At 37.0% G+C, this 20,905-nt stretch overlaps 1 protein-coding gene and 1 long non-coding RNA gene across 2 annotated transcripts; both read left to right on the plus strand.

Moving 5' to 3' along the window:
- Positions 1-1,052: 1,052 nt before the first annotated feature.
- Positions 1,053-8,577, plus strand: LOC142098613 (uncharacterized). The gene is made up of 3 exons (XR_012678364.1): positions 1,053-1,264; positions 7,791-8,096; positions 8,501-8,577. It is a non-coding gene; the product is annotated as an uncharacterized LOC142098613 (long non-coding RNA).
- Positions 8,578-10,432: 1,855 nt separating this feature from the next.
- LOC142098446 (tapasin-related protein-like) lies at positions 10,433-19,974 on the plus strand. Its single transcript, XM_075181291.1, has 4 exons — positions 10,433-10,789; positions 12,896-13,195; positions 14,806-14,916; positions 19,847-19,974. Exons 1-4 carry the CDS (start codon positions 10,651-10,653, stop codon positions 19,972-19,974), a joined length of 678 nt encoding a protein of 225 aa, XP_075037392.1. The 5' UTR covers positions 10,433-10,650.
- The last annotated feature ends 931 nt before the right edge of the window (positions 19,975-20,905 follow it).

The following is a 20,905-nucleotide window of genomic DNA, read 5'->3' on the forward strand; positions in this document are numbered from 1 at the left end:
GCCAACGTTCCAGCAGGTAAGTCCAGTTACAGATATCAGATACTGCCCATCGGAAACCCAACGCGGTTTGTCTCTTGGGACTTGTTAAGGTGTTTGGTCTTCTGCAGGATAGCAAAGCTGAACACGGATGAAACAAACATATGTGCATATGAAGAAGGCTTACCACCCTATAACTAAAGAGAGAGTGAACTGTTTCGTTTATTTATTTTGTCTTGTTTTGTTTCATTTTATTAATTCAAACAAACACTTTGGATTTACTGAAGTCATTGTTGTAACTGTGACTCTTGTATTCACCTATAGTAGCACCGATGTAGTTTCTTCATCACTAATTAGTATATAAACAGTACATTTGCCATTTCTGCAGAAGTCAGAGCCAGATTTGGAGTCAGACAGTAGAAAAATAGAGAAGTCACAATCAGAGTTGAAGGTTTGGCGCCCTGACTCCTCAGCCCTGCAAATATATCTGTATTGTGTTTGTGGGTTTTATACCACCATCATCACCATTTATTTATAAGGCATCACAAAGTGTGTATTTATACACCTAGACGGTGCTAATGATGAGTACAGCACCTTTTATAGACATGAGACACTTGTTGATGTTCACTGAGAGGCTTTTTTACTCTGATTGGCCAGATTCTTCAGTGGACGATACTTATTCTACAAAATGTTGGGGAATCGTGATCAAGTTTGGCATTATTTGGTAATGGTGAATCGCTATAGGGAATCTCTGAAAATCAGCCCATCTCCTATACAGACAGAACCATGTAAGGTTGTTTGATGAAGTCTGTTTATACATAAATACTGTGTCATCAATATTATATTGTTTTTATTACTATACATTGGATATGCATTTAGCATGCATTTGTAAACTGTCATTGAACTAAGTAAATAAACTCAGTGTACAGACCTTTTCCTATAAATAACTGTATTTCCTTACCTAGTAAAAGCAACCGGATCTTATCTCGATATAAACACACAGAACATTCAGTACTACCCATTGTCCTGCAGCCCTCCCACCTTACCATAGTCTCACCCATGAATGGAATGGCAGAGGGAGTGGGATGTATTTTGCATAGGGTGAGTGCTGGACAGGTCTCTCTCTTCATCACACTGTAGTATACAGATTTCAGGCTGTACAAAGATGAAAACAGATGGACTTTGGACTCCTTTGGACTGCTTATAAAGACTATATATTACACCCAGCACTTTTACAGAATGGCGAGGCTTGGATCTGTCTTCCTCCTGCTCCTTCTACACCTGACATGTAAGTGTAATAATAGTTTTTGTGGAGAAAAGATTTGAGAAGGGACAGAGAACAGGGAGGTGAGGAGGATGAGGATAGGTTTCATTAGTCTTATGTTCATCAGATCAGAAATAATATCCAGAGCTGGATTATAGGCTGGGCAATCGGGAGGCTATCCCTGAGGGTTCCACGCACCAGTGACCCTTGCAAACTTAACTGCAGTAGATTTGCAGATACTTGACTGACACACATATATATAGTCCCAGGATCAGGACTGTCCATGTGAATCAGAACACTTGGGAGATATAACAGTGGGAAGATGACATTTAAAGAGATGGTATTTGCAAAAGAAGTCATTCAATGATGGGATCCTATGTAATTGTGTGTTTCCTGCACACTAATAATGGACCAGGTGGGCATGTGAAGGTAAAGGTCTGTGGATGGTTGGGGAGATATAGTCAAATGGTGACATATCTAATGTGACATAGGTTTTCTGGGTTTGGTAATGGAGTAGTAGATGCAGGTTGCTTAGCTTAGTCTTAGGTCTTTCAAAGGAAAGTCAGATGACTAAGCCTGACAGGGTTCCACCTGTGGAACCGAGGATCAGGTTAATGGACTTTTATAGCCCTGGTCCAGCTCCTCCACTACCATTGGACTTTGATTAAAGAGGTGCTTTTAAGCAGAGGACTTTTGGGTGCTACTAACGTCTACATTATCCAGCAGTTCAATGTGATTTTATACTGTACGTGTGTTTTACAGTTGCATCACGAATGTTGTTATATGTTGTGAATATACAGTATGCCAATGTTGTGACATATTTCTAAGGTTATTATTAACACAGTTATGTACTTGACAATATGTATTTAATACTTAGCTAGTATAAGTCACATGTACTTTAAATTGTAAAATGTGCAGTTTACAATCTGCAAGTAGATATAGTCTAAACACAATGACTTAAATGGGTTAAATAACTAGCATTATTTTCATGGTTAGCCAACAAGGTCATTGTTATACAGTACCCTGGATTATATTCCTAAACACCCTCTCCACAGGGAGCCAATAGTCCACAACCACCAGGGGGGAGGACACTCAGGGTTAAGTCATTTTCCCACCTATCACAAGCTGGCTACTGCCCCTAATCCGCCCACCACCTGTCTGTATTGCCTTTTACGGAATAAACTGCATTTTGGTTGCAACAATCTGCCTAGGTGATTTCAAAGAACCCACCAGGACATACGGTCCGCACAACTTGCCTAATAGCACAGTTGTCAGGTATATAAAAGTCAAAAGGTGAATTTATTATGTGATACATGCTAACGTGTAGGCGGGAAAGGGATGGCATATAAGCATAATTGAGGGATGACGAAAGGTATGCAATAAAATCTACGGTTGATTATTGTATTAAGTATATTTTATTTGGGCAATCGATCTGTGTATAGTTATATGTTTTCCTTTATTCGAGATTAACAGGGTTAATATAAATAGTTTTTTACTGTATCTTTTTTTTAAAGACATTTGTTCTCCTTCTAAGAACATTTTCCTTTTAGAATTGAGAAATTGATTGTCCACTAAAATTTGGGAACAGAACTTCTACAGTAGATTAAGCATCATTTACTTTTCATTTTTATTTATGTCAACTCATTTCTTTTTTTTATTTTTAATTTTTAAAAAAAATATTATATCTTTCATAGTTTGTACAGTCAGGACAACAGTCCTGAGTATTATAATTTTTTTTTTTAATAATATGCTCTGTTCATCCGCCATCTCTATATCAATAAAAGTTTTATGATGACTATAAGCCGAAGATGATGAATTTGTGAAATAACCAGCTATATAACTTTGAACTTTAAGTTATTAATATATAGATATAGTGAAGAATGTAAAAACAATGGTGTTGTGAAAGCTAAATAGGAAATTGTAATTAATTATTCGTATTCTTTTTTTTGAAAAGGGGGAAAGGAAAAAGCCCCACATTAAATGCATCCTTTGTTTGGTGTATTAGGGTTAAAACCTATGTTAAACTATGGTGAAGTTCTCACCATAGTTTAATGGAGCAAGTGGAGCAAAACTCAATCTCTCATAGGACACAAAATAAAACAATGGGTCTGATTCATGTTCGGCTGTAAGTCCGTTTGTGTGCCGTGTCTTATGTTAAATAGCTCCGAAAAGGACCCTAACGCAATTGTATTCAATTCATGTCTGAACACAAATGATTCTTACGACAGTTTATGACTTGAGAGACAGGGAGGGAGGGGGAGGACTAACGTAAGTCATGTACAGTAAGAGAGTGCTGACACAGATGCGGCTGATTCAAGTCCTGGGTTTCTCATAAGTGTACAAGGTTTCAGCCGTAACACTTGCATCAGCTACTGGGCAGGTGTAGGTGCTGACTGATAGTGATGATTGACACTGCATTATCTTAGTTTTAAAAACTACACATATGTATGTCACTAGCTAGCACAGGACATGGTTATGCAAGTAAGACAGACTTTAAAAGCACATTATATGTATAGTATGCATCAAAAGCTCCTTGATTTATGCATTTAATATATATATATATATATATATATATATATATATATATATATATATATATATTTAAAGTTCATCATTTCATAACGATTATACTGTTAAGAGTTTAATTTATAATGTAAAAATATTTTTATGTGTTCTGACCATCTATTGAACAGACACTTGTGTGTATACTGCAATCAGTTCTGTCTGTCTACATAGACCAAGTAACGTTTAGGCAGAGAGATTAAAGACACACTTGGGGCTAAATTTACTAAGCAGCGGGTTTGAAAAAGTGGGGATGTTGCCTATAGCAACCAATCAGATTCTAGCTTTCATTCATTTAGTGCTTTCTACAAAATGACAGCTAGAATCTGATTGGTTGCTATAGGCAACATCCCCACTTTTTCAAACCCGCAGCTTAGTAAATCTAGCCCTTGGAATTGAATACAGTCGGAACTACTCTTTCATGCTCTAGCACACAGGTAGCCACTAATAAAGTTATTAAATAAATACAGAAATCTCGCGTTTGGAGCTGTCATTCTTATAAGTAAAACATTGTTTAGATATTACATATTGTATAAGTTATACACGATGAGTCAAGTAAGGAGTTATATATAAATATATATATATTATATGTTTATTGCATATTTTTAAGAACTTATGTTTTTCAATACAAGGCAGAAAGCGATAACAATTACCAGAGGACAGAATAGTTACAATTGTACAGTGTTTGGTTAAATGTAAAAGTAAACACTTAACTATAGCTACAGAACAATGTCTGAAAAGTCCTGGGAAGGGTCTCTTTTGGCAGATGTACAGCTATATTGATGCGCTAAACCTGGGTGTTTTTGGGAGATCTGTTTTATTGAGTATGCAGACATTTTATCCATGGTCAGCAAGTACCATATTTTATTGAGGAACTGCAGCTGGGAAGGGGGATCTGGATACTTCCAGTGCCGTGCAACCAAGAATCTGGCTGCATTGAGTATTTGCATGGAATGTTTATCAGAATCTTTATCCAGGCTGTTATAGTTGCATCCTGCTGGGTACTCATATCTGCCATGCACTTCAGCTGTATCTTCCACTGTGAGCTGATTGGAAAACTCTACTATTTGAACCTTCATCAAATGGACACGCTAGCTACCAATTAAGGGGAGAGAGGTCAGAAAAGTCAACAAGAGGCAATAGGAAAAGACATTAAGTCTAGGAAGCAGGGACGGCAGAGGGGAAGATATGAGTTTTAGGAGAGGTAAGGACTGAAAACTGAGGACGGAACTGGATCAATAGGAACGTTGGTGATCAAAGAGATGTGAGAGAATGCGAGTAAATGGCAGGAACTGAGTTGCATCAGGGGCCCTGGATCAGACAAGCCTCAATCCAGCAGCAGCACAGACTGAGAATCAGGAAGTCACAGATATTCATCCATTACAGGTAGTATTAAGAATACATTTCTCCATTTTTTCCCCCCTTTAAATGTGTAATGTAAATATAGATTTTTCATTTGGCCATGCCTCCACACCGATTTGCAGAGCTAAATGTCAGTAGGTGGGCCCCAACCAATGGTTTCCCCTCTGGGTCTTTTATGATCCAGTCTGACACTGCCTGTATTTGTGTTCTATTTGTCCCTGACCTGCATCTGTTGTTTCTGGCTCTGCATTCATTTGTCTTCTGATATCTGAAAGGCATCATACAGGTCTGCTGGTTCTTGGCTTTGCTTATATTTTTCTCCAGGCTCCTGTTTTCTGGTCTGCATCTTCATATAAATAAATGATGATGATGATGATGCTATTCATATCGCTCAACTTAGAATCCCCAGACATGGCCTGCAGTAACTATCTATTGCTCTGTTGTGGGGCTTAGCAATTATTGCTGGACTCTGTATTAATGCTACACCAGCATTGCTTCAGATACATTGTTTATTATCTTGCATTGCTCAAACTGGGTAAATCTACACCAGCATTTCTTCAGAGATATTGTTTATATTGGTATTGGAACAACAGACTGTTATACTACTGAATGACTCCAGTATTATCTTGTGACTAATTACTCTTCCCTGCATTACCTCAGAGTTTGTGCTTTTCTTTTCTGCTCTTGGCTATTGCAATAAACTCCATAATGCATTTTAGTACAACATAGCCTCATTAATCCTGTGATTTCCTAACACAGTCCATACGTTTGGGAGCCAAATCAGGACCAGGAGCATTTAGAGATCTTCAGACATAAATCCATTTGCGTGCCGTATCTTGCATGAAATTGCTCAGAATTGGACCTTATGACAATAAACGCAGTTGTATGCAATTCATGTACGAACGCAAATGACACATTTGACTGCCTATGACTTGAAGGACAGAGCAGGGGAGCGAAGGGACAGATGAACATAGCCCAGGTGCTGGAAAGGCAAACCAAAGCAGATGTGGGAGATCAAGTTCTGTCGTACTCCGAAGTATGCTTACTTTCAGTCATAAGGTTAGCACCTGTTGTAAATGCCGGATGATAGTGATGACCAAACACGGCATTCACTCTCACAATATAATGGGATCATTTGACAATTCACCTGCACACCTGACACCATTCATCTCATCAAACAACACTGTAGAAGAACATGGCAGATGGACGCCATTGTCCCATTTAACTTCCAAAAAAGCAGAAAAACAAATCTGCTGACTGCTTACTTAAAAGAGGTAGGTGGAACTTTCACATGTCTCAGAAGCAAGAAAAGTATTTAATTTTATTTCAAAAGTATTGAAACATTAGGTGAGATTGTTTTAAATTGTCTTATTGACCTTTTTTAAAAATGTATTCCGTTGTGAGAGAAAACAAATACACCTAATGAATTGACAATTTGCACTGCAGTATTTTGTTTCAAATGTTTAGACATAGTTGCATACATTAGCAGTGAAGTCATTACCCCCTTAGAAAAATCTTTTCCCATTAATATTGTGATATCAAATGAATATACGAAGTATAAGGGGGGTACACCCACACATTAATTGATATTCATAGAAATTGCAAAGAAAAAGAAGTGTGTGTACTTAGGGCACTCAATGGCTTATCATTTCTTTAAAACATATTAAAATTTCCTATTTTACTATATTGATATGCATTAAAAAGTGGAAAACTTCATATTCATACATTCAGATTTTCTAGCAAGATATTAAAAAAGAAAATTATGAATATATTGTCCTTAATTTAACATTAATTACTGTTAAAATGAAAGCTGCACTTTTTACTGCATGACCACAGAGAGCGTCCTTGTAACCACTACACAATACAGAGATCAACCCTCCCCCCCACAAGATGCTCTATTTTTTTTAAATATGCCCTCAGCCCCCGTTAAAGTCACCCTCAGACATATCATCACCCCCTTTCAGCCATTTTCATCACCCCCTTCAGTTATTTTTTATCAGCCCCCCTTCATCCATTTTCTTCAGCTCCCCCCTTCAGCCATTTTCATCACCCCCCTCTTCAGCCCTCCCCTCTCACCTCCTAGATATCCAAACTCACTTACCTCAGGCACAATAGTCTTCATCTTCGTCACAGGAAGCCTGCCTGAAAAATAACATGGCAGAAAAAAAAAATGAAAAATCTGGTGGCTCTCCCCTAGGATCCCGTGCCCTAGGCACCTTAGCTCCAATGAAACCTAAGGCAGGAGATTGCAAGGCAAAAGTTATCAATTAAAAATTAATACCTATGATTATAGTATGATCTGTCCCATGTGGTTATATCCCAGTGTAGAAGAGTTTATTATTATACTTTATTGTTTTATTATTTTATTTTATTATTATTTATTATTATTGTAGATAGTAACGTGGCTTGTAATAACCTTCATTGGACAAAATACAAGGTACTGCTATGTAATAGTGATGTTTCAGTATCAGTATGTGATTACATTCACTTTAGGATACTGTAGTTTTAATAAACCTCCTAGGTCAAGTCCATATGCAAGTGGTATAGAGGTGTTTGTATTTATTTAATGGTGGAAGAAAGAGATAATATGTAATAAAATACTAATCTGCCATATTTATTCCAACAGAAGGCTGACGTCTACAGGAGACCAGGTAGAGCCCCAAGAGGAGTCCCAGGAGGAGTCACAAGAGGAGTACCAAGAGGAGCCACAGGAGAAGCCACAAGAGGAGTACCAAGAGGAGCCACAGGAGGAGCCACTAGAATAGTACCAACAGGAGACCCAAGAGGAGCCTGAAGAGGAACCCCAGGAGAAATCATAGTAAGAATCCTGGTGATTGTAGAGGAGCCCCATGAGGAGCACTAGGAAGAGCCCCAAGAGCAGCTCCAGGAGGAGTCCCAGCTGGAGGAGGCAGGGAGCACCTTGACGAAGAATGTAAATATCTTGATTTAATAATTTAGTTTTATATTATGATTTTTTTCAGCATAAAAGTCTAGGCATCAGAAATTTATTTTCTAAATCTGCATTTGCCTAGGCCTAGACAATTATTGCTATTCTACAGGTGTGCGACTAAAGGGACCTAATAAGTGTTTGCCCTAAAATAAAGTAACCCCGCACAATATATCTTCATGTGCCTCCAAAATGCAGTCCTCTGGCTAGTACTGTGTTCACACTAAGAGGAATATTGCAGATAATTTTTCTTAATGTAGCAGCCCTGAGCTCTGAAGAGCCAGAAAAATGTGGGATCAATTTACACCAATAGAACAAAGAAATGTTTACAAAATGTCATAATGTTGTGATGTTAACATGTTGTATTCTCTTTTCTTTTTATTTTCCAGGAGCAGAAGATACACCCCACTTACACGTATTATTAGAAAATAGTTTTTAACTTTTATTTATATGTTTTAAATGCTTATTGTTTTATTGTTGATAAAAAAGTTTTTTATTTAAAAAACCTTTGTGTGTGTGTTTTATTATTTTCAAAGTAAATGTGTAATAATGAGACTATATTGTAGTAAGTGACGTTATTAACGATTTTATGCTATCATGGAAAATGACAGGTTAATGAGGTAATGCATTGAAATGGTTAATGATGTAATTCTGATGAAACATGAGTGTTTAGGAGTAATAAGGTGAATGAGGGTAATTTAAGAAATCCATGCATTCATCTATGAATCACGCGTAAAGAAAAATGTAGTGCAAAATGGTGCAGTTACTCCCAAATCAACAGAATGGCAAATAACAATCTCAATGACACGTTCCTGCGATTTTACGTCACGTAACTCACTTACTACCGTATTCATCTCTGAACAAATTACTCAGGTGCGCTTGTATTTGAATACGGATGTAAGCGCATCCAAGTTAGGTGTGTGTTTTTAAAATGCAAGTTGCATTCACATTGCGTTCAAAGCTGAATCATGCCCCAAGACTTTAGTAATGTTGCTGATGAGACTGGCTGCACTGTCCCAAAACTGAACAATCTTAGGACAGTATTTCCAGATATGAACACAAGATCCTATTTTGTCACAGCCTTTCCAGCATTGCTCAGATACAGTACCATAGATTCTCTTTAGCTTTGTAGGAACTGGATGCCTCCTACAATGTATCTTATATGCATTCTCCTTGACCAGGGAGTTGATAGAGGACTTATAGACTCTCTCCCTGATGTCGGTCCAGGTATTCACATCGCATCTGTTGATTTGGCTTTATAAACTTCCTAAAAATCACAATCAACGATGGAACGATGACTTTTTAGCAGATGTCTATGACAGATGAAGATCACAGATCTTTCAGTTGTTGGAGGGTGCATTATTGTTCGTAGTATTATCAGGGATAAGGTAAACTCTAAAAAAAAAGAGAGATGGATTTCAGAGAGCGTCTAAAGATTTGATGGCTGTGGGAAAGCCTGATTGGGCATGGAATGGAATTCCATAAGTGAGTAGCAGCACGGGAGAAGTCTTGTAGGTGGGAGTGAGAGGTGGTTACCAAGGTGCAGGTCAGAGGTATGAGATTTAAGATGTATGAATGGATGATGTTGTTGAGGGGGTGAATAGTTTCAATTGGATTCTGGAGGACACAAGGAGCCAGTGTAAGTATTTGCAAAGTGGTGCAGTAGATGTGGAGCGGGGAGAGAGGCAGATCAGTCTTGCAGCAGCATTTAAGATGAATTGAAGTAGGAATACATAGGTGTCGGGAATGCCAGAGAGCAGGAGGTTGCAGTTATCAACACACCCAGACCTGACTGATGGCTCATAACTAACGTGCTCGCACACACACTGCTATCTCCCAATAGCAAGACCTCACTGAGCAAATGTTCGATGCGTTGTCCAGTGGATGAACCTGGTGCAAATATTGGAACTCTCGCTCTTTTGACTATTTCAGCTGCATTGCCTTCAACAGAACGCATTTTTTATCCACTGTAATGTGCAGGCACTTAACCTACCCAGGATGCCGGCTACTCTACCAGCTCCTGTACTCTTGCTGGCTGGTCTTCAGAGAGCAAGATCACCACCATGCTCCTACTGTTATAATCCTCCAGGGGACTGTCCTAACCCAAAACATGACGGAAACTGTAGTTCCTTCTGTGACATTATCTAACTTAGACTATGCTATGTCCACCAGATGGCTGATCAATGGTGGGTTACATGATAAAGGATTTTAATTTCAAATATTATTAGAAATTTGACTCACTAGACATCAAACAGTTCTCCACTCAACATAACAAATAGGTGATGCACTGTATATAAAATACTATCACTGTATTACTAACCAATTTAAGTTTCTGGTGTCTCCATCAGGTTCTGGATTGGAGGTCACTGTTCCCTCTTCTCAAACTGCTTTATTTCAAGCTCGGACTCTTCTGCCATGTACATTCACTGTGACATATCCTCCTGTGAATCCCCAATTCTTGGCCATATTCTGGTTCTTCAGAGACAAAGAGCTGCTGAGATATGACAATAAGGAGTTGGTTTCCAGTCCCAGGGTGTCCATGGATGAGCAGGGTGTCAAACAGGGCAACGCCTCTCTGTCCATTCACAATGTGACCATCTCTGACCAGGGGACGTACAAGTGTTTAGTGATTGACAGTCCAGACAGACAAGACAAGGAGATCCAACTAAGTATTCTAGGTAAGAGCATGACATATAAAACAAAAGTTCTTAAACTGCATTGTGTAACCTAAAACAGAACTATATTCTGTTTAGGATTGGACCTAATGATCCTACAGTATTCTTGTAAACTCATTTTCAATCATATTTAAATAGTTTTTTTGTACCAGTCCCTAATTTTCTAGCAATTATGTTTCAGAAAAACATAATCTTAACTGGTATCCAAAATAATATAACTAACTAATATCTCTAACCCCAAAATTAAAGCATATGTCCAGAAACTTAAACTGAGCACTCATCATCAGCTATTTCTATTGCGCCACTAATTCCAGAGCATTCACATCAGTGCCTGTGGAGTTTACAGTCTAAATTCCCAAACAACACACACAGAAAGACTGAGGTCAATTTAATAGTTGACAATTAACCTACTAGTATGTTTTTGGGGTGTGGGAGGAAACCAGAGCAACCACAGGAAACCCATGAAAACACTTGGAGAACATGCAAATTGCACAATGGTCGGGAATTAAAATCAAGACCCCAGTTAGCACTTCTGCTGTGATGCAGAAGTGCTAACCACTAAGCCACCGTGCTGCCTGTCAAACAAAGGCTAGGAACCAGACTATGGGAAGAAGCAATTAATACTTAACTGAAGCTTTGATATAACTCCTTATTACAATTAAATAGTCACTATGACTTAAGCATGAAATTTGCAGCAATGAATTTGATGGCAGATAAGGGCCACAAGGCTTTTATATATAATTTCTATTACTTTTAGCTTATTTATTATGAATGGTCAGAGGTATAAAACTAGATATAATGTAATTAATGAACCAGAGGACTTACAAGGTCCGAATTAATTGAATATATATATATATATATATATATATATATATATATATATATATATATATATATATATATATATATATAACAACAATGGTGGCATTATATAGAATTAAAATAATTAACACGCTATATTAATATATAATTAAAAACCTTTAATGGGTAATTATCATGAAATATGTATTTGTATATATGCTGGACAGTATTATGTCACATTAATATATATCGACAAGTAGAAAACAATAGATTTCTAGATTTATGTAATAATATATAGTATCATTAAATACAATTAAATGGGTGGAAGACGAGGGAGGCAGGGAAGAGAGGTGAGGGAGGCAGGGAAAAGATAATTAAAAAAACAATAATAATATATAATAATAAGTAAATTGTAAGTTACACAATTCTGTTTTTAAAAGCAGCAACGGATCCAAATGAAGTCAAATGAGTTGTCTTTATCATGGAGGTAGAATGTGATCTTCTCCAAGCATGAATATACCAGATGACATATTTAAGAGCAGTCTCATGGAGTGTTTCTGACTGCCTCCAGAAATTAGCAACTAAACATTTGTCCGCAGATAGACTGTGGCTTGATAGCTTAGTAGAGTGTTTGCATGCTCCTTGAATTGTACAACATAGAAGGAAGCTCCATAGGTCCTTGGTAACTGGGCAGAGAAAAGTGAGTTAAGTAGTATGAATACATTATTCCAAAAGGGAACAATTTGGGGAATGTCCACCAGGTATGTAAGACAGTGCTTATTTGGCCACATTCTCTCTAGCATTTAACATCTTTATTGGTATACATCTTAGCTTTTCTTCTGATGGTATCCTAATAATTTTCTTCTCTTGTGGACCCAAATCTCTCTACCATTCTCTTTTGTGCCTACCTCTAGTCCCAAGTAGCGAATCTAATAAAATATTACAAAAGGAAAAGATCATTCTGTTTCATATTGGTGAATTGCAAAGTTTTTCAAATATGTTATTTCCCCTAGAGATTTATCTTATGGAAGAGACTGCAGGAAATGATTGATCTACATATAAACAAATAATCTACTATACAATATAAGGTATTTAATTTGAAGTGACTCACGTGAAATCCAATCTCTTCCCTCTGAAAGATCATAAACAAATCGTATTGCAGCTTATATGTTTTTCTGGCTGTCAACTGTATGATTAAAACTTGAGAAAAAAAAATATTAAGCTAAGGATGGCACGTACTGTTTATAATTTAGGATGTTGTGGTCATTATTGCCTAGGAAATATTGTGTATATTCATCTCTTTTCCAGCTGCTCCAAAAGTGAAGATAAATAAAATGGTCCTACGTAGTGATGAGGAAAATCGAATTCAATGTTCTATCACAGATTTCTACCCAAGAAATATTACAGTGAGATGGCTCAGAAATGGTGAGATTCTAACAGGATCAGTATTGGATAAATTTCAGATGAATGCAGACGAGACCTATAACGCTAACAGTTCAATGACTATTACACCCATTCAGGCCAAGGATAATCCAAAAATAACTTGCAAGGTGGAAAGTGAGTCTCTACAAGATTCTATCCAGGCTGACTTCAATGTAGAATATGAAGGTGAGACAAATTAGTGGACCTTTTCTTATTTGAACAAACTACTTGCTATTGATATGTCTTGCTGTACAAAACATCTGTAGACTGCAGCTGGCATTTTATTGGAAGGGGTTTCCCCTATCACAAACAAATCACTACCCCCTTGCCTTTCCAACAATAGAACTTCAGTAGAAGGCTATTTGCACAATTTTGCAGGATCAAGACTCTCACATTTAGTCAGGACCCCTGTGGAAAGCCTTTGGTGCTGCATAGCTCTTTCCATAGTCGGTAATACGCACAGCAAAGTAAGGGATAATGCAGTTCATTGAATTGTGCAATGCTGAACAGACTATTTTAGGAGATGGGTGTGTTGATAATTTGGGAGGAAGTGACCTATCCCACTCATGTGATTGTGTCAGTGAGAACAGGGATGCATGTGATCAGCTGTGTCATGATATGAGGAGGGGAATGGAGACAGCAGGAAGCCACAGACTGAGAGTTTTATAGTGGAAGGAGCAGGGTCCACCAGCAGCACAGAGTATATAAGGAGATGAGTGATGTGTTAGTGAGGACAGGGCTGCACGTGACAGGGGCAGTGACATAATGTGTGGAGGGGAATGGAGGCAACAGGAAGCCACAGGCAGAGAGTTATATAGTGGAAGGATCTGGGTCCTCAGCAGCACAGATTATTTTGGGAGATGAGGGATGTGTTAGTAAGGACAGGCTGCATGTGATAGGGGCACTGGCATGATATGAGGAGGTAAATGGAAGCAGCAGGAAGAAACAGACTAAGGGGTATATTTACTAAACTGCGGGTTTAAAGAAGAGGAGATGTTGCCTATAGCAACCAATCAGATTCTAGTTATCATTTATTTAGTACATTTTACAAAATGACAACTAGAATCTGATTGGTTGCTATAGGCAACATCTCCACTTTTTCAAACCCGCAGTTTAGTAAATATACCCCTAAGAGTTATACAGTGAAAGTAATCAGGTCATGTCATATCATTACAGTATAGAGCAGTGATATGAGGCTCCTCTTAAATTGATGAGGGAAAAACTGATGTTAAATGCACCTCTATATGAAACAGGCTGTTGTGTTATTTTTTAATGTGCACTTGTGCTCAGAAGACACACAGGGTCAGTTAAGCCCGATTTTTGAGGATGTGTTTATGCTTTTCTACAATACTAAAGTAGTAGTAGTCCAGTTTTGGACAACCTTCCTTCTTTCCATTGTTACCCCGCCCACTTTCTGCTCACAGCCACTAGTCACAGGAGAAGGAGCAGAGCTCTTCCACCATCTATGGAATTCTGCCCTATGGACTGGGAGGAATGCCAACCAGTTGGAAAGGCCATAGCTTCTATACTGTCCTATTCTGTTGCAATTTTCATTTCACACATCCAGCCCAGGCTGGTTTGAATTACTTGCCCAGGCTTGCCCATGGCGATGAATGATCTCTTCTGGTAATGGTAGCACAACCAGGCATTGGAAAGGGTCAGAGAGGGCTCCTCACCGGACCATTACTTTGAGGACAGTACACAACTAGAGGAAGTTGTCCAAAAGTAGATCACCACTGTAATAGAAAGTGTTGCTGTAAATTATGATGTATCACATTATTTTGTCTTAACTTCAGGTGAGGAGAGCTCCCACATAACCAGTGTGGTGGTGGCTGTATTTGTGACCATATTAATAACACTCTGTGTGATTGCTGCAGTATTGTGGTTCCTCATCTATAAGAAGAAATGTAAGTGTAATATTCATCTTATATTTATGTATTTACCAGTGATAGGTCACTAGAGTACAGGCATTTACTTAGCATTTGGGATTTCCAGATTTCCAGATTATAGAACACCCTAACATTTAGATACTACACCTATCTTTTCTCACACTGCCCCTGTCTTCTCTTCCTTATTAAATTATTTAGCAGTGCTCCTCACAGTGACTACAGGAGAAGGCTCTAAAGGGCCCTAGCCCACTGGTGACAACAAAATACATGCATTTACAAGCCTTTTTTCTTCAATGTAATGGAAAGGGAACAACTTTAGTATTAATATGTTTGGTCACCGGTAGCTAACATTACCGATCAGGTAGCACCCCTCATACTTTTCCTGATACTTTAGCAATTGTTTTCGTGCTTCCTACTTCCCCACACTTATTTCACTTTCTTGATGTGTACCCCCTTACAGAAGCAGTGCATATTGTTATTATTTAATTGTCTCCACTAACTGGGGGAATACTAAGGAAAACCCATTGGGCCACAATATAACTGTGGTTAGCGATCATGAGCAGATGAGCTGTTACTATAATATGAACCACATCTGGTTTCTGTGTAACAGTGGAGGTGGTGGGCGGGCAGCAATTAAGATTTTGGGATTTTTTTCTTTTAACCAAAAATGCCAGGAAAACCCTCAATGCAAAATAAGAGGCTTATGTTCTAGTGTGGAACCAACGCATGTTTGTAGCAGACTGGCTCCATAGGTAGGATACGTTTCTTAGATATATAGAATCACTCTTCAGACAGGAAGTGTAAAAAGCTTATGTCCTTTATTCATGTATTTGCATATACAGTGAATCTTAGTTTTGCATTTAATAAGATTAAAGTTTTTTTGAAAGTTGCAAGTATTTATACTTTAAGCTTTGAACTTCTCACATATGTCAATAATCATAAAATGTTTCTTTTAAGAAAATATATACCATATGACACATGAAATCAAACATAAATACTTTTGACAGTTATTACAACCAGTCAGACATCCTATACCTAAAGGTAAAAACGCATATGTAATCTTTACAGTCCTATAGACCAATGTCCAGCTAGAGACATCTGTTATCATTTTAAATTCCTGAGTAACAAAAACCTATTCATACAGCTAAAACAGAGTATATTTTAACCCATTATATTTTTCTAAACTATTAATTAATTCATCTAATTTTTATTATGTCAAAACTTAAACTTATTCAATCCTCTCTTTGTGAATCATATTCAAAATGTGTAGCAAATTTTTTTTTATATTATTATTATTATTGCAGTACCATGTAAGCCAGAAAAATCTATGTGATGTTAAATACTTTTGAGTCAAAGTGTGATACCTTTATTGGCTGAAGGGGCCTCTGTGCTCTGAAAGCTAGCAAATATTTTTTTGGGGTTAGCCAATAGAGGTATCACTCCTATAATACTTTTGTCTTTTTTGACACAAAAGTATTTAAAATCACATGAATCATATTCACAAACATTATATTTTAACTATAAAATAAAAATCATTTCTTAACAAAAAACATACCAAAAAAAATGTAGGTGACTAAAATATCCATTTTAACAATAAAAACTATAAAGAAGCTCTAATTATCAAGAGCGAATTTAGCATTAAAGCTGTAGCATGAATATCCTTTTTTTCCTTTAAATCATTCAATCTAATAGACAATTTTCCCAGGATGCAAGATTTGACAGGCATCGTCAATTGGAGTTGGCTGTGTGCCTATCACAGCAGCTTGAATCTGTCTTAATAGAGAAGTAAATGATAAAATGTAGTTAACAGTCAAATAATTAACTTGGCTTTGATTGGTATTGCAATTCAGAGTCAAAAAGGAATTCTCCCAGAAGGAATTTCATGTGGTGATAAATTGAGCGGTGCTCGAGGTGTTAGGCTGATAGCATGTAAATTCAATGGCAGTGCAAAGGTCATTGCATTCCTGTTTTGCTTTGTTTATTTAGACAGTTTATTCTTAATAATTCCATTGTATCTTTTTAACTTTTCCATTAGATTAAGGGTGATATGGCATATGTAATTGCTGTAATTGATGTTTTATACCCAACGACTCAAACAACATTTTTTAACAACAAGTCCAGTAAAATGAGTACCTCGATCAGAGGAAATTACCTCTGATATGCCATATCTCCATACAAATTCTTGTACTATCTTCTTAGCAGTAACAGTAGCTGTAGCTCTAGCTACAGCGCAACCTTCAACCCACCGGAAAACTGATCAATATATACTAATACATATTCTAACATCCTACACTTAGGAAGTTGGATATAATCAATTTGAATTACCTGAAACGGGCCTTCTGTTGGTGGCAGGTGATTAGGTATTGTCTTTACTGCCTGTCTTGCATTACTATGTAGACATATAATATATGCTGTACCTGGTAGCTATGGCTGAAAATCCAGGTACATACCAATACATTTGGGTTATATTTTGCATAGCAGTCTTACCTGCATGGGTCAATCTATGACTCATTTGTGCCAAAGCTGACAAGAGTGCTTTGGGATCTACAAGCCTGCCTTTCTTTTCACACTAAAGTCCATCTTTATCAATTTGGCAGCCTGCCACTTCCCATCTGGTCTTTTAATGTGGAGAACAACATTTTTGCATCTCAATTAGTTCATTTTGATCAGGAATTACAACATTTAGCATTTCAATACTTTCAATGATTTGTGCAGTATTTATTTGTGTTGCAAGGTCAGCTCTATCATTTCCTTCATGTCCTGTCATATGTGCTATTTGTTTTGGTAACTGAACAGCATGTAGTAAGTCATTTACAACTTTATGATGGACAACTGCTACCATTGACTGTGACAAAATTTCTGTTGCCAATGTTTAGCAAAATCATGTACAAATCCAAATCCATATCTACTATATGTGTAAATTATTAACTGTTTTGTCTGTTGCCAATTGGCAAGCTTTAATTAAGGCTATTAATTCTGCAAGTTGTGCAGAATGTGGAGGTTGCAAAGACTCAGAGTATACAATCATGTTATCATCTACTATTGCAAATCCTGACTGTAATATTCCTGTATCATTTTTGCTATCACAACTTCCATCTACATAGAAAATCAATTCAGGATTCTGCAATGGTATTTATGTTATGTCTGATTGTGATGCAGTAGTTTGCTGCATATATACAACACAGTCATGTGGTCATGAACAAAATGTGTAAAATTCTGGGCAGTTAAGCATGAATAGCTGGGTAAACAAATATTGACTATCTTCATGTATAGGAATAGAAAAATAAGCAGAACATAAGTCATTGACTGAGAAAATCTGGGCTACTGGTAGTATCTGCATAAGAATTGTAGGGTTGGGAACAACTAGATGTAAGGGTTCAACTACTGCATTAATAGCCCTTAGATCTTGTATTAATCTGAAACCACGTACACTACTTTTTTAAATTGAATATATGGGCGTATTACATGGACTTTGAGTTTTAATAAGAACCGCTTGCTGTAATAATAATTGTATTACAGGAAAAATCGCTTGCTCTTTTTCTGGTCGCTACTGAGGTAATAAAGGAAGTCTGACAATTGGTTTGAGTTTAACAGATATTGGGGCAACCCTCATTTTTCCAGTTTTGTTTGTTCAGTAGTCCACAATTGACTAGGTATATGTTCTATCATTTCATCTTGTATAGCACTGGTTGGTAGCACCATTGGCACTAAATTGTTTGTCTCATGATAAGGTGCATTATCATTCATCGTCATCATCACCATTTATTTATTCATGTCAAGAGATATTGGCACTTTTGCCTATTTTTCTCTTGAATGTCTAGAAACACTGCACCAGGAGTACAGAATATTGCATATCCTAGTTAACACAACAAATCCCTACCCAATAAATTAAAGGGAGCATTAGCTGCCAATAAAAATGAATGCTTATCTGCAATAGGACCTAAAGTAACTGTCACTGGTTCTATTTCTTTTAAGGAAATGATTTGTCCAGATATTCCTACTGCATTAACAATTTTGTTAGTAGTTGGTAACATAACTTCAGTTTTTAATACTGATCTGCCAGTGCCAGTATCAATCAAAAATTCATGTTTATTACTATCAATTGTTATGGGTACAGTTGGGTCCTTCACATATGTTCTTATTATCAGGCATATGGATACAAGAGCTTCCGGAGACCGTCAATCAATATTATCTGATGATGTTCTCATTTGATCTGGCCTCACTCTATTCCTCTGTCTTTTAGGCTTCCTACAATATTTTTCAAATGTCCTTTGTCCTGAGAGTTATAACAAATCAATAGTGATCTGTTACTCCTGTCAGGATTTACATATCCCTTTCATATTGGCTCTAACACCCTGCATGGTTTCTTTTGCAGCTTCCATTTGCAGGTTCATTAATTTTATTTCTGTTTGAGTCCTTTTAATTTGCATATTATCTTCATGATTTGCAGCTACAATAGCCATCAATGTCCTTTGAAGTCCGTAATGAGTCGTGGATCTGAATTCTCGTTTTTAAACTTTGTCTTAATCCTTCTATAAAAGCACTGGTTAGAATACTTTTAAAATCATCCTTAGCAAACACATCAGAAACATCTAAATAATTTACAACTTCTCTTCCAAATCTCGCATTATATTCTCTAACTTCTTCAGTAGCGCTCTTTTGATCAGAAAATCTTTTTACTAATCTACCTTAAGTGGAAACATTGCTTTAAGCTTAACAATTGCAAGTTCCCATTTTGTGTCAATTGTACCCCTCTCATCATTCTTGGGGGCTTGAAAATTAGCCTCATTCCACTTACACTTAGTATATAAAGTAGTAAGTTCATCTGACATTAACAGAGCACAAACTAATTGAAGGATATCTGAAAATGTGGGATTATGTGTTTTATATCATCTTTGTAATTTAATCATAACCTCTTTAAGTTTAATTTTTTAATCTTTACATTCAGTAACAATTAAATTCAATTCTGTCCTTGACTATGGGACATGTGCTATCCACTCTGCACCTTGGTCTGTGGTCATCATTCTTAAGGGGTTCCAGGAACCATCAGGGAATCTCATTTTGGAGCACTTGTGATATTACTTGCTGATGTATTTGCATAGTCTTTATCCATAAGGGTTTTCTTGTTTCTATAATAGAACCCTATACAGTTCCTCTTAGTATATCCTTAGTATCCTCATCAGAGACTTACGACTTTTCTTCCCTTTTTGTTTCTTCCACAATTCTCTCTCCAAGTGGAATATCTACTTGATGATCCACCTGGAGATGTAACTGTGAATATAACCTTATTTGTGCACCCATACAATTGACAATAAATCAGATAGGAGTTTTTACTGTCAAATACTGATCCACAAACGGTGACAGGATTGTAGCTTCTTTTAACCATAGCTGCAATACTTGTACCTCCTTAACTTTAGAGACACATGTTCCTATTTCCCCTAAAACTTTTAAATTATAATTTCTTTTTGCTGTAAATTCAGGGCACTTAGTTAACCATTTATGCACATATTCAACTGATTTATTTCCATATTTATGGAACAAAATTCCTGCCGGACTCTCAGGTGAGATTTCCAACCATTTAGGCTTCTCCTATGTGTATACATTCTGTCCTAAGGTGCATCTTAATTTTTACTTTTGTAGTCCGACTTATTCAACATCTGAACGATGATAATAGGGCACCAACCACTATAAGAATGTATTACTCCCCTTTATGGGCTATTACCATGGGCTTTAACCCTTTGGCAACCACGTAACTTTGTCAGGCATTTCTGGAGTTTCACGAACACATGTTTCACATACTTCTATTTAAGACCTTATAGTGTATTTTTTTAGCTATGTGACTGTACTCTCATGTGTCTTGGGATTATCTGTTCCTCTTTCAAGCGTTAACCAGAAGTAATACTTGAATTTAGAACCTGTTCAGAATCAGACCATTTGAAGGAGACCCAGTCACACACACATATATGCAGACATTCATACTATGGTCAACAAGGTTTAATAGTTTCTT

The sequence above is a fragment of the Mixophyes fleayi genome, chromosome 7 (assembly GCF_038048845.1).
Source record: "Mixophyes fleayi isolate aMixFle1 chromosome 7, aMixFle1.hap1, whole genome shotgun sequence".
Taxonomy (NCBI): Eukaryota; Metazoa; Chordata; class Amphibia; order Anura; family Limnodynastidae; genus Mixophyes; species Mixophyes fleayi.